General features: G+C 57.9%; 1 protein-coding gene across 8 annotated transcripts in view; it reads right to left on the bottom strand.

Annotated features, from left to right (window-relative positions):
- Nucleotides 1–1064: 1064 nt before the first annotated feature.
- The window catches only part of SOX13 (SRY-box transcription factor 13), a 37400-nt gene continuing 24569 nt past the window's right edge, over nucleotides 1065–13895 (bottom strand). The window contains exons 2-15 of one of the 8 annotated variants that reach the window (XM_058669056.1): nucleotides 10543–10747; nucleotides 9604–9715; nucleotides 9247–9333; nucleotides 7506–7678; nucleotides 7148–7216; nucleotides 6759–6873; nucleotides 4640–4725; nucleotides 4359–4533; nucleotides 3917–4026; nucleotides 3684–3780; nucleotides 3388–3531; nucleotides 2403–2619; nucleotides 2000–2127; nucleotides 1723–1863 (exon numbers count right to left, since the gene is read on the bottom strand). In XM_058669056.1, the coding sequence (XP_058525039.1) occupies nucleotides 2043–2127; nucleotides 2403–2619; nucleotides 3388–3531; nucleotides 3684–3780; nucleotides 3917–4026; nucleotides 4359–4533; nucleotides 4640–4725; nucleotides 6759–6873; nucleotides 7148–7216; nucleotides 7506–7678; nucleotides 9247–9333; nucleotides 9604–9715; nucleotides 10543–10746 (1674 nt within the window). In that variant the 5' untranslated portion in view covers nucleotide 10747 and the 3' untranslated portion in view covers nucleotides 1723–1863; nucleotides 2000–2042. Of the gene's footprint in view, nucleotides 1864–1999; nucleotides 2128–2357; nucleotides 2620–3387; nucleotides 3532–3683; nucleotides 3781–3916; nucleotides 4027–4358; nucleotides 4534–4639; nucleotides 4726–6758; nucleotides 6874–7147; nucleotides 7217–7505; nucleotides 7679–9246; nucleotides 9334–9603; nucleotides 9716–10542; nucleotides 10748–13895 lie in introns of all 8 variants that reach the window. The other 7 variants (XM_058669055.1, XM_058669052.1, XM_004578735.2 and 4 more) reach the window with 7 other exon arrangements.

Genomic DNA, 13895 nt, shown 5'->3' with positions numbered 1-13895 from the left:
CCCTACCCCGGGCCCCTCCAGGCTAGAGGTGGCCTTTTTGGGACTAGGGCCAGCCTCACATGGTCACAGGGGCTCCCATGTGTCCAGGGCATTGCTAGAGTTTGTCCCTGTTGGGCCTCCTGATGCTCCGAATATCCAGTGGCACCTAAAGTGCACCTGAGAACCCCTGGGGGTGTCTTCAGGAATCCCATGACAGGATAAGTTCAGGGCATGGGCTTCATGCCCCTTCACACCACATGCAGACAGGGTAGATCAGTGACCTCCCCTCCCACCCCCACCAGCCAGAGTGCTCCCCACTGCCGGTGGGGCTGGATGGCTCCTCCAGGCCCGCCCCCCCCTTCCCTCCCTTGCTGGCCCTGGGCTCCACGCAGGACTGGGCCTGGGTCTACCCAGCTGCCCCCTTCCGCCCAGGCCCACGCTTGAAGTTCCTGCAGGCCACCAGAAGGGGGCAGGTGAAGCCCAGCTTCTTTGCTCCCCATTCAAGTCCAAAAGAGCTGTCTTTATTTCATCATCAGAAAACAAAACGTCGTAGGTCCCTCCCCTACCACCCCACCGGACAGTGTAAACAGGAGAGAGGTGCTGGTTAAGTTACTCATCATCTTATTAACAAAATAAAGCACTATCTATGTTTACAGTGTAGAAAAGTGTAGAGCAGTGGGTGGGAGGGGCAGGCTGACTCCACCCCTTGCCCCCTCCCTACTAACAGACCTCAGTTCCCAAGTCCCCTCCCCGACCCTGGAGTTGGTGCCAGGGGCTTTGAAAGAACTCGAGCCCAGTCTCAGGACAAAGCTCACCCCTTTCGGTGGATGTGGACCCCCCACCCCGTGCCCAGGGGGAGCAGTGGAGACCAGCTGCCCTGCAGCCCCTTGCCACTCCCAGAAAGCGGGGTGGGGATTGGGGGGGTCACCAGGAATCCTCCCAGTCCCACTCTTGGGACTCAGGTTGGGCTAAAAATGGCTCCTTGGGAACTGGCTGGCAGAGCCGCGAGGGGGTGAAGGGAAGGCCGGGAAGGCTGAGGGGGCTGGGAATCCAGGAGGGAGGGGTAGGGGAGAGCCGCACAGGGACAAGGGAGACACACAGGACCACGGAACCTGAGATCCCAGACCCACAAGGAGGTAGGCATTGGGACAAAGAGGAGCACGGAGACAGGTCCCAGGCTCTCCACCCAGAAGCCAGCAAGGCGCCTGTCCCACAGCACACACGCAATAAATATCTTGTGCAATGAATGGACAGAACACACACACACACACATCACACAGCAGCCTTGGCAGACAGCCCACCAGCCAGGGGCAGCCTGGACAAGAGGAAGCAAAGCAGTGACCCAGGGTGCCGGCGATGCGGTTGTCAGAGGCGCAGGTGGGCAGACCCTCTGGCTTGTCCTGGCCATGAGCCCCCAGGGGTCAGAGGCTCAGCCCCTTGGGCCCTGGCCCACGTGGCAGGCCCTGCCTACCTGGGCCAACAGGCCTCCCTGGGGGTGCTGGGAGGCGTGGTGGGGAAGGGTCTCCCTTGTGAACTTATCTACAACCACAGCTCCGCCCAGGTGGCAGCGTGGCCTGGGGTGGCCAGCTGTGTGGCTTGGGAGGAGGTCAGTCTGTGAGCACCACCAGCTCCCCATCACTCTTGGCCTCACCCTCGGAGTCCTCCTCCTCGCTGTACCGGAATGCCTCGCCCTCGGCCAGCGAGTGCCGGTCATCAGCCACCTCCCCCTCCTCCCGGAGGCTGCACGTGTTCACGATGACGGGCATGTTGGGATCCAGGCTCGGGGGGACGTAGTGCTCTACCAGTGACTGTGCCAGGGGCATGCCAGCCGCCCGTGGGTACAGGGCTTCAGGGGAGCTCACCGGCACCTGGCCGGCCTGTGGCCTGCAGGGACAGAGAAAGGGGTGTGGTCACAGACAGGTCCAGGGGCCTGACTGGCACCCCAGCCCTGCCCCTGCCGGGCCTCCCTCGGGCGGGCTCCCCCCACCGACCCCCTCCTCTTGGCTCCAGGAGGACTCACACACCCCGGGTCTCCTGCTCTGCTCTCCACTTGCCAGATTCAGCTACAGCCGCGGAGACGGCTCGGCAGACCCAGGGCCGGGGGTGGGGCGTGCAAGAGGGAGGAGTCTCGGAGGATTGCACATCAATCTGATTTTCAAAAATTGCATATTTTAAATGCCCTGTGGACTTCGATTTAAAGGAAGTCACTGGGGGTCAAATGCGGTGGTCACTCTGAGTACATAAGTACCCTAGTGTTTAGACCCTCTGTGGTTACTGAGTCTGCCAGGAACTGGGATCCCAGGTGTGCGAATTGGGCCAGGCTCTGCCATCACACACACCATCCCCTCCCCTCTCCCCCAGAAGCCATGTGCACGCACACACACAGAGGCCTTGTAGCAGGTGGGCAGGGAGGGCCTGCTCACGGGATCACGTAGCTCTGACGGGCGTCCTGGCGCCGCGTACGCATCAGGGCCTTGTACTCGCCCACACGCAGCCGCTTGCCCTCCACGATGCAGGTGCGCTTGGGCCGCGGCTTGTACTTGTAGTCAGGGTACTTCTCCAGGTGCTGCCGGCTCAGCCGTGCCTGCTCCTCGTAGTAAGGCTGCTTCTCCTGGTTGGTCATGGACTTCCAGCGGGAGCCTGGCCCCATGCCAGGGAGGGGGTGGGAGAGGACAGGTAGTCAGTGCTGCCCTCTGAGGACCAGCTGCAGCCCCCTTGGCGTGCCCCAGGAGGGGATTCCAAGACAGTAAAAATGCAAGCACTTAGTAAGGGATTGACTCCCGGGGGCATACGCCTTGGTTGGTGAGCAGATACATGAACGAAGTCAGCCTGTACAGGAGATACCCCGTTGCCAGCACAGGGCTCAGCAGTCACCCACATCCCAAACCACAGAGGTCCCTGGCCTGCCCGATTTGCATGAACAAAAGAGCAGTTCCCCCATACCCCCAGGCAGGGCTCCGTGCCCAGAACAAGACACCTGGTGGCTCAGTCACCAAGAGCCCAGCTTTGAAAACAGCTGGCCTTGTCTTTGCCTGCTCCGTCCTCCCTCCCTTCTCTTCTCCAGCCTCCCATCTGGGGTGTTAAACACCTTGCCACTGTCAGACCAAGAATACTAGCTTCTCTTCCATTTGCTGCCAGGGCCAGTTGTATGGGTCCAGGCAGGTGGGATGGGGCTAGGGAAAGATCAGGCTGTACATTCTCTTCCCTTCCCTCCCCCATGAAATCTTAAGAACAGGTACCTAGCCATACTGCAAGACCCCAGAGCCCAACTGTCCCCTCCTGCCCAACTCCAACCCCCATTAGACTCCACGGGAGTGCTGCTTGGTGAGGGACATCACCAGGCAAGTCCCCAAGTGCAGCCAGCCAGGTCCTGTTGGCCACCCGGAGGGCCCATTCCCCGGCCCTTACCGAGGATCTTGCTGATACTGGAGTTGTGCATGTCCGGGAAGGCTTGGAGGATCTTCCGGCGCTCATCTTTGGCCCACACCATGAAGGCATTCATGGGCCTCTTGATGTGGCTGCTGTTGCGGGACTCCGGGAAGGGGCGGGAGCCTGGGGACAGAAGCCTGGGGTAGCAAAGTCCTCTGGGGCCGCCAGAGAGCTATGTGCTATTTGACCACTAGGAGGTGCCCACAGCTGGCAGCCAGGGGAAGGGAGGTGGGAGCCCTAGCAGACAAGAGCAGGCAGGGTGCAGGAACGCTCACCGTCCAAGTCACAGCTCAACATGGCTTCCTCCAAGGGATGCCCACAGCTCTCCTCCAGCCGCTCCTTGGCTGGGGATGAGTCCAGGCTGATGAGGTCCTGTGGACAGCAGCAGGGGTGAGGTGTTGCAGCAGCCCTAGGCCTCCCCCAGCCCTGCCCCTTGCTTGGTATCCTGCCTCCCTGCCACATCTATTCCTGCTCACAATGGGGGTGGGAAGGCTGTGGAAACCCATACCTTACGGAAGGGAGCTCCAGGGGCACTTTCCAAGGCCCCGGGGTGGCCATGCAGCAGCTGCCGGGCATCCTGGATGGCTTTGGTGACTGCATCCCCTTCTCCAAGAAAGCCTGTGGAGGAGGGGGTCAGAGAGCTGAGGGGTGACAGGGTCTCAGCCTGAACTCGCTTCACCATTCCCGGGAGCTAGGAGTTAGTGGCTCCAGGAGCAACTACAGCACACCCACGGGAAGCAGGGGCATGTGCATGCTCAGTGGCTGGAACGTGCACATCTGGGGGTTGGGGTGAGCATGCAGTCTAGAAACAGTTTGCAATCCCAGGACTCTGTGCGACCCAGCAGCCTGCAACCCTGATCCTGAGACCAGCACATAGTCTAGTCCCTCATTCTATTAACCCGGACGCCAGAGACAGGAAGGTCCCATCATGTGCCCTGTCGGATGCTTACCAAGAGGCAGGCTGGGGGGACTGGCCTGCAGGTCCCGCGTGGGGGCCCCGTGGCTGGGCGGACGAGGTCCACAGCTGCTCAGCTTCAGGCTGGGGGAGCTGGAGGTGCCAGGCAGCTCAGGGACCTTGGGTTTGGCTGTGAGGTTCAGAGGCTGGGAGGGCTCCTGGGGGAGACCCTGAGGTTAGGGAGCATGGAGGGACAGACAGAACCTGAGCCCGGCCCTCCCGGGGCCAGAAGGAAAAGCAGGCTCCCCTCCCCATCCACCTGCCTGTCCATGATACCTGCATGGGGAGGTGGGCAGCCACGGCCGAGGGTCTCTTCATGGTTGGGGCAGGCGGGCTGTGCAGCAGCTGCAGCGGGTACTCCACTGTGGAAAGGGTGGCAGGGAGAGAAGTCCTGGATGGGTGAGCACAAAACAGCAGAGGCCGCTGGACCAGGCCCCGGCCTTGAAGGCCAGCAGAGGCTGGGAGTCACATTCTACACCCCAAAACCCTGCTGGGGGGCCTCCTGCACCTGCTTGTCCACCGGCCCACTGAGGAGCAGCCACCTTTAACCTGGCCCTGCACTTCCCAGCCCACTCTGAAGCGGCTGCTAATGATACTGGGGGGAGTAGGCACAGCCCATGTATCCAAGGCAGGCCTGCTGCACCCAGAGCACTTAAGCAGCCATCTGGCCTGTGTGTGGTGCCCACCACAGCACCAACCCTCTGTGCCAATAAAGAAACCAAGACCTTAGGTGTTAGTGGGTTGCCAGAGGAGACAGTGAACATGGCACTGGGATTCAAACCCACGTCTTCCGGCCTCCACAGCCCAACCTCCCCCTCCTCCCTCTCCCTTCCACCTGGCCCAGCCCCACCCCCCGCTGCCCCTCCCCCACCAGGCTCAGCATCCAGGAGTTGACAGTTCAGGTAGTGAGATAAGCCTGGGTACATGGCAGGTGATGCCCAGGGCAGTGTGCCCGAGGACTTTGCTCAGAGTGCCGAGGGCAAGTTTCCTTGGGAAAGTGGGCAGGGGGGGAGGGTGGGCACAGGATAGTACAGCTTCAGACAGGCGGAAAGGAGGGAGCATGATAGCCCAAAGCCCCAAAGCCCCAAAGCCCCAAGGCCCCAAGGCCCCTGTCTAACTCAGCCTCTATGTGGTCACAGTGGCTGAGGGAGGAATGAGGGACACACCACAGGACCCTTCCTGCCAGGATTCAAGAGAGAGTAAGCAAGCAGGTGGCAGTGCCAGCTTATCTCCTGTCTGCTGCTCCTGAAGGCGCTATGCTGTCCCCCACATCTGGGAGGCCTCTGCCCCACTGGCTCTGGGCTCTTGAGCTGCCGCCTCCTTGCCCACCAGGCTCCCATCCCTACCCCAATCCCACCTTACTGGAAGAGCTTTCTTAAGGGCTGGTGCAGAGCCCTCGCTAGGCCATTGAACACAGCACAGCCCGGCTGCCCCGCATACATGGTCTCCCCCACATCAGATCATGGAGATCCCAAGAGAAGACTTGGCCCATCTACACGGAGTAGATGTTGGAGCCTGGCACCTGCAAACCTTGGGAGGAAGGGAGAGCAAACAGGTGTCTGGCCCAGACTGCATCCCAAATCAGAATGTCCGGCTTGGCTGCAGATTTCCAGCTGCCTGCTAAGGCAACACCCTGGGAGGCAGTGGGCTACATTCAAGGTCTTGGGTCCCTGCCATGCATTGGGAACACCTGGGCCAGGGGTGAGCTCCCACCTTCTGCCTGGCCCAGCATTAGCTGATGAAAATATTTGGAGAGTGAACTAGCAGATGAAGGATTCTCTTTCTGCCTTTCAAACCATTAAAAACCAATCATTTTTTTAAAAGACTTTGGGAGTTATTGAGAAGGATGAAGTGTGATTTACATATGAGGATTCGAGGTTGGGGGCAGAGACCCTACACCATGGGAGTCTCCTTAAAATCCCCATGTGGAAGGTTACTACTGTTCGAGGTGATGTGATAGGAGATGGGGCCTCTGGGAGGTGGCCAGGGGCCAGGAGCTGGTCCTCTTACAAAGTGGCCTGCAGGAGCCTTATCCCTGTCTAATTAAGAGGCCCAGCTAGATCATGCCAGACCATGGAGCAGGAGGCATGCCCTGCACCCTGACTGTGCACTTCCCAGCTGCCACAACTGTCACAAACACTGGTCCCTCATCAATAGATCTCCTGGCCCACGGTGAGCCACACTTGACCCCTCCAGCCCTCCCTGCAGTACCTGGTTGTCACCAGGCAGGGACAAGAGGCAGTGGGGCTGGCCTGTGAGCACCCCTGATCTAACCATCTGTTCTCCCAGCATTTGGCCATATGCCACCTCGGGAGGCTTTCCTGGATTCTCTGGTGATCACTACCTCTTTTTCCCTCCCTGGTCTCTGTGGCTGAACCTCCAGCCCCATACTCACCTGGTTTGCAGGGGATGGGCTGGATGGGCAAGGCCAGCTGAGAATCGGGAGCGACAGGCAGAGGCTGGTGGCTTGGGGGGAACGCTGGGATCATGACATAAGGCATGTTGACCTGCTGAAGGCAGAGAAAACCTGGGTGAGTTCCCACAATTGGGGCCAGCGCACGGTGTCCATGGGGCCAACCTGACCCACTGCCACTTCCACAGGCCCCTGTGTACCTGCCCACGGGTCTTAGCTGGGGAGGAGAATGTTCTGGAACCCTCCATTTAAAGAGAAGCACAAACCAAAGCCCCCTGCCTCAAAGGCAGGCCTGAGCAGTCTGGTCCCCCTGAGCCTTCCCCGTGCCAGTGCCTCTGCAGGCCTGTGTCCCTTGGGACCCCGCGAGTCACCTGGATCTGCTGCTGGAGGAGGTTAATCTTGTGCTGCTGCTGGACCAGCTGCTGCTGCTGCTTGGCAATCTGGAAGAGAGTGATCGGTGGGCAGGGGGCTCGGCTTTCCAAGACGAGCACCCAGCCTCCAAGAAACCCAGGCAGGAAGCAGGGAGCAGCAGCTTCGTCCCCCAGTTCCCTTCAGCACCAGCCCAGATCACCTTCTCCTGGGAGCTCCTGGGCCTGCCTCAGGTAGGTGCCCCTGATGTCCCTGCCTGCCTCCCCTCCCGGGAGGGAAGCCGATGACTGCACGGGGACCCCAAATGTCCCCACCTACTGCCCCTCCCAGGAGGGAAGCCAATGGCTGCACAGGGCCCACCTGCTCCTGCTGCTGCCGGGCCAGCTCCATCTGCTGCTGCTGCTTCTCGAACAGCATGGCCGCCATGTTCTTCTGCTCCGAGTGGGCGGTCAGCAGCTGGTCGCGCAGGGTGGACAGCTGATGGATCATGACCAGGAGCTGCAGCTCCTTCTCCGCCAGGCTCTCCTGGGTCCCTGCTCCACGGCCAAAGTACCAGGTTGCTTCACTTGGCCACCTGTCCATCCCACATTTACTGAGCACCTGCTGCATCCTAGATGCCTGTTAGGGGCTCAGCGACAGAGATGACAACCCCCGATTCACTTCCTGGCAGGGAGTTCATCCTGCTACAGCACAAAAAGCTGGCCTATAAAGTCCCCACCATTCACTCATGACCTCAGGCCCTGAAGAGGGCAGCAGTGGGCATCTCAGCTCCATTTCCCAAGTGCCCAGTTCCACAAGGTTGAGGTGGACACCTGTCCCATAGTGGGGGCCAGCGGGGCACCCTCAGGCTTTGCAGTCTGACGGGTCTGGGTTCAAACTCCCACACAAACCCGCCCTGTCAGAGAGGTGTGAGATGAGCTATAGCTGTCCACATGCCCGCGTTTTTAAACACACAAGCAGGCACAATAATAGGAAACACGTTAAAAACTTGTGGGAAATAGAAAAGCCTGTCTGGAGGCAAGAATTTTACGACTGATTCATTAATTCTGAAAGGGAGGGTTACCGTGAGAAAGAGACAGGGAGAGACAGAACAAGATCTTCCATCTGCAAGCTCATTCTCCAAATGGCTGCAACAGCCAGGGCTGAACCAGGTTAAAGGCAGGAACCAGGAACTCCCATCTGGGTCTCCCACAGGAGAGCTCAGCACCTAAACACTTGGGCATTCTCTGCTGCTTTCCCAGGAGCATTAGCAGGGAGCTGGATTGGAAGTGGAGCAGCCGGGACTCAAATCGGCATTCATACGGAATGCCAGCATTACAGGCAGCAGCTTAACCTGCTGCACTATCAAGATAAGAGGTGGGCAAAGATGTTAGGAATTCATGCCTGTAAGTGACTTTCCACAAGTTCAGGGGAATTGCGTGTTATGGAAGAAGTATGCAAAATATGCATATAAAATATGTATACATCTTCATTCCATTTTGAAGCACTTTTTGCAGTAGCTTTGTAAGCACCATACAGCATCAGCGCAGGGGATAAAGGTGCTAAAAGCTGGAAGGCTCAGTCTCCAGGTAGCAAATGCCAGGTCATGGCCCCATGCCACAGCACAGCTCTTGGGCAACGCAGGAGGAGCCCCCAACCTTTGGGGTTCTCATTCGGCGTGTAGGGAGTGGCCTGGGCATCTGCATTATGGCAAAGTCCCTCTGTGGCTGTGACTGACCACACAGGCTACAGGCCTTGTGTCACCACATCCTGATTCCTCGGGGGTGCCCTGGTGGCCTAGGCCTCCTTCCTGGAACGGAATGGTAGTGGGCTACTCGTTTTCCAGCTGGCCCGGGAAACAGCAGTGACATAGCCAAAGCCACAGGTCCCTGGTCAGTAAGAGGCCAGAACCAGACCCAGGGAAGTTCATTCCACCCCCCCTCCTCCCCACTGCCATGGGCATGTGCCAGAATGATGGTAATGAAAGCCAGGCAGGAGTCCCATGGCCCAGGGACATGGTCACATGCCCCAGACCAGCCCACAGCCCCCAGTCTGCCTGGCTGGGCCTAGCAGTGAGAATGGGGTTCAAGCATCTCCCCCTGCCCCTCCTCCCAGCCTTCACCTTTAACATCTTTGGCTTCCATGGAGCTCCTTCCCAGAAACCTCTCCTTCCAGTCACCGGACAGCAGCTTCTCGATGGCTGGTACCACTGCCAGGCCGCAAAGGGATAAGCAGTCAGGGCCTGGCCCCACCCACCCCACTTTGCCCTGCCCCCTTCCCTCATCCAATGGCATCCTGACCCAACCCTGCCCACCTCATCCTACCCTGGTCCCCCTCCCTCACCCCCACCCATCCCATCCTGCCCTGACCCCACCTATGCTACCTTTCCCTGGCCCCCACCCATCCCATCCTGCCCAGCTCTGCCTACCCCATCCTGCCCTGGTCCCACCCATCTGCCTGGCCCTGCCCCACATCTCACCTTCTTTCAAGTTCTGGCTGAAGTCCAGCTTCTCCTGGCTTCCAGATGCAACCTCCGAGGCTGCTGGTCTCTTGGGCTCTGGGGACCCATTGCTCTCTTGGGAACCACTGTCCTGCAAAACACAGTGAAGATCGCTGGTGCCATGAGAGAAAAGGGGACAGACCACAGGGAGGGCCAAGCACCCCAGCTGCTCACCCTGGGGACCCTGACTCCACCAGGCAGGGCCACAGGTGTCCACCTGCCCAGCTTCAGCTTTGTATTTCCCGGTAGAACCCTGGTCCTCAAGTGCAGGCTCAATGACTCACAGGTGCCTGAGCCCATATGAGCCCCTCCTCCTTCATTCTTCTGAAAACAGAACCATAGGCACGGCTGTGGGGGCAGGACCAGGCTCCCCTATCTGTAAGGCCTCGCTTGAGGTCTTCCTCCTCTAGGAAGCCTTCCTGGTCACCTCCAACACTCTCTCTCCGCCCCCCGCAACTCCCCTCCATCTAAGCCAGACTCCTCTGGGAGTCCCAGACCCACATATTCACTCACTTGGCTTTTATTCATGCCCTGCTCTCCTCTACCTCCTGCCTGGCATCACAGAATTCTGGATGGGACACAGAATCCAATTCCTTCACTGGGTGCGTTACAGAGCTGGCTCTTCTCAAACCCTATGGAGATGCTTCCAAGACCAGCCTTCTAGCACGTGTACCCCGACCCACCCCATGAGACCTCAGGAGCAGGGACTGGGACATGGGAGTGACCTGGCACTAGCAGGTGGGGGCAGGGCAAGAGCAGTTTCCTTCTGGACCTAACAGGCCACCTGGCTTCCAGCCTCATGCCTCCAACGAGGCTCACATCTGGCTGCACCTGCTCCCAGTTCATCCCCAGTTGGGGAGAGGTCGGTGATGGTGCATGATGCAGGGAAGCCATAGAAGCAGGGCTGGGGGGGAGTACCTGGGCTGGAGGTTGGGGATCAACAGAGTCCTGTGGCTGTGGGGGCCGGGCTGGGTCTGCAGGCTGGGGCTCCTCCTCAGGGGCCAAACCCTGGGGGACTTCGTGGCTAGGCTCCTTTCTCTCCTCTGACTTGATGGTGCAGTTCACCATGGTGCCAACGCCATCCAGGGCCAGCTGGGCAGAGATGGGGCTCCTCATGGACATCCTAGGGGCGGGGGAGGGCAGAGTGAGCAGGACCTGTGGTCAAGTACAGACATCCACCCCAGGGGTCCCAGGACAGGGCAGCAAGCCTCCCTCTGCACCAGTGCCTCCTGGCACACACTTCTTTCCCCCTCGAGCAGGCTTCATCAGATAGAACTGTTGGGAGGGGAAGATGCAGAAAAACCAGCCAAGGCCCTTCTGTCCCTCAGGCTGTGTGGGTGATTAAATAGAGGCCCCTGTTTGTTTGCAATGTGGGGATGTCAGGCTGCAGGAGACAACAAGAAAGCTAGGGATTATCCTGCTTGTTGAATTTTATCTGATCTGTTCACTTATTTGAAATATGGCATGTGTGTGCACGTGCATGCAGAGAGAGATCTTCCATCTTCTGGCTTACTCCCAAATGCCCCTAACAGTGAAGGTTGGTCCAGGCTGGAGCCATGAACTCTATCCAGGTTTTCCACTTGGGTGACAAGGACCCCAAGTACTTGAGCCACCACCTGCTGCCTGCTGGGGTGTGTATTAACAAGGAGCTGGGATCTGGAGCAGGGCCTGGACTTGAAGTCAGGCACCTTCACATGTGATACGTCCACTCTTAAGTGGTGCCTGAACCACAGCACCAAACATCTGCCCTGTGGCAGTCAATCTCAACTGGCAAGCACAGATGCCAAGAGCAAGCTAAACAAGATCCATACTGTTGCAAACGTTGGCTAGAACTAGTAGCAGCTACAGGCTGGCAGGCCTTGCTCCCCCAAGGAAGCTGAGGGGATCCACTACCCTCTATGAGCCACTGATTTATTTTTCTTTCCCTTGGTCTTAAAGATAAAAGTGAAATGTTGCCTACATATTGCTACCAAAAGCAAGAAAAAAAGTAACAGGCTAAGAGATGACTAGCTTTAAGAAAGCCATTTTCTGATGTCTGGCTCTGTGGCCGCCTGAATTTGCAGCCCCTTCTTTAAGCATCAAGGCACCTGGAAGAGGCTCCTCAGACTGCACCTGCTGCATTCATCACTGGGACACAGACAGGAGCTGAGCAGCCTCAGCATCTCAGGGAGTCGTTTCCAAATAGGGTTACACAGGCTCAGGGCTGCAGCAGGAGTGGCTACACGTGCCTCCTGCCTTGGCTGTTGGACCAACAACATGACCTCTGGCAAGTTGCTTAGCCCCTCTACACCTCAGCTTCCCCATTTATAAAATCAGCACAAGAGACCTAATCTTACAGGAAGATTGTGAGGACTACGAGTAGAAAGCCTAAGGCATGGGTCTGAGGCTGGGCAGGTAAAGCTGCCACCTGCAGTGCCAGCACCCCATATGGATACCGCTGTGAGTCCCAGCAGCTCTACTTCTGATCCAGCTCCCTGCTAATAATGCGCCTGGGAAAACAGCAGCAGATGGCCCAAGTACTTGCTCCCCTGCCACCCATCTGGGGTCCTGGATGGAGTCCCAGCTCCTGGCTTTGGCCTGGCCGGCTCCGGCCATTGTGGTCATTTGAGCAGTGAACCAGTAGATGAAGACACCTCTGTATTTTTCCCTCTCTCAGTAATTCTGCCTTTCAAACAAATAAACCTGTGGTGGGGGAGAGGGGAACCTGAGGCACTTGGCATTTGTTGGACTTGCAGGCCGTAGTCCCCGGTATCTGTGGAGACGGATTCTAAGCCTCCCACCCCCAAGGATGCCACTGTGTAGAAGTACAATGCTATAGTACCCCCTACACATAATCCCCAATACCTTATACAAACCATTCAAGTGTCATGTAAGGAGTTGCTCACAATCTTGTAGTTTGAATGTGTCCCTCAACTCTGACATGCTGGAAATTTAACCCACAATGCCAGGCTGTAGGGCAGCGGAGCCTGATGAGTGGTGATCAGGTTAGAGGGTTCTGTCCCTGTGCCCCCACTTGGCACAGTTTAACACCCTTAACTGGGGTTTCTCAGGGCAGCAAGGTCAGCAAGTGGGCTATGCTGAGAAGGGGCATGCACTCCTTGCCCTTCCCCCTTTCTGTCCCAGAATGAGTCAGTAAGATCCTTGCCCGATGCCTGAAGGACGCTAAGCAGACATCTGCTCTCCCTACACTGCCCAGTCAGGCCAAGGCAGTGCACCAAGGCAGAGGGCTGCTGTCCCCAGACACTGGTGGCCGTGGGCTTTTTCACACCTGGACGCCACAGCCATCTTCTACCCCAGCGTGCCCCTCAAAGACACACAGGTACAATTTTAAAGATGTCCTGTCTGGCCTATTCCGCAATAAAGCACAAAAAGGAGTGAGGCGCCCAGGGGTTCCAGCTTCTGGGGAAACATCAGATCCAGATCACATCGGGTCTGATTTTGAGTGAAACCACAGGCTGGGTGCAGTGGAGTCGGTGCCCCTTTGGGCAAAACTGAGTAGCAGTGCATGCTGCTCCCAGCTCTTTGCCCACAGACGGCACACCTGTCCCATGCCACCCCAGCACACATCCCAGACTGGGCCGAAACTGCCACAGTCTGAAACAGACCTGCCACACTGGCTTGGCCTCCCTTCCCCTTCTTACTCTTTCTGTAGATCTTAGCAACCTCGTCATCCACAAGGGCCAGAACCTCCACCTGCCATGGGCAGGAAGCCCTTCAGAGCTTCTCCCTGGCAGTGCTCAGCACCCTTGCCAAGTAAAGCATCAGCTGCTAGAACATACACTCTGTACCACCACCACCACCACAGAGGGTCTGAAAACCAACAGGGCCACCGAGGGACGTGGCAATGGTGGCAGGAGGGTGTGGGTAGCAGGTGTTCCAATACAGGAAGGGTGGCATCCCAGGTGGAATGGAGCAGGCACAGTGTGAGGTTTCACCACGCTGCCCAGGACAGTGTGAAACATAAAACTTGAGAGTTACTTCTGGGACTTTCCGTTTCATGTTTTTGTCCCAAGTGGCCCACAGGTAACTAAATCTCACACAAGGCGGGGACTAGATGAATGTGTAGCCATCCACGGTATCCTGCGCACACCAAAATCTGCAGCCATTTAGGTTCTTTATAAAACACATGGTATTCCCATGTAGCCTTCTGTATGCCTCATGTCCTCTTTTCTCATTTATTTGAATGGTGAGTTGTGGTATTGGTGGTGGTGGGGAATCTTCCATCTGCTGGCTCACTCCCTGAATAGTGCAACGGTCAAGACTGGGCCAGG

Source organism: Ochotona princeps, chromosome 10, assembly GCF_030435755.1.
Source record: "Ochotona princeps isolate mOchPri1 chromosome 10, mOchPri1.hap1, whole genome shotgun sequence".
Classification (NCBI taxonomy): Eukaryota; Metazoa; Chordata; class Mammalia; order Lagomorpha; family Ochotonidae; genus Ochotona; species Ochotona princeps.
Note: the sequence above shows the minus strand (reverse complement) of the source record. Positions and strands in the feature narration are given on the sequence as shown.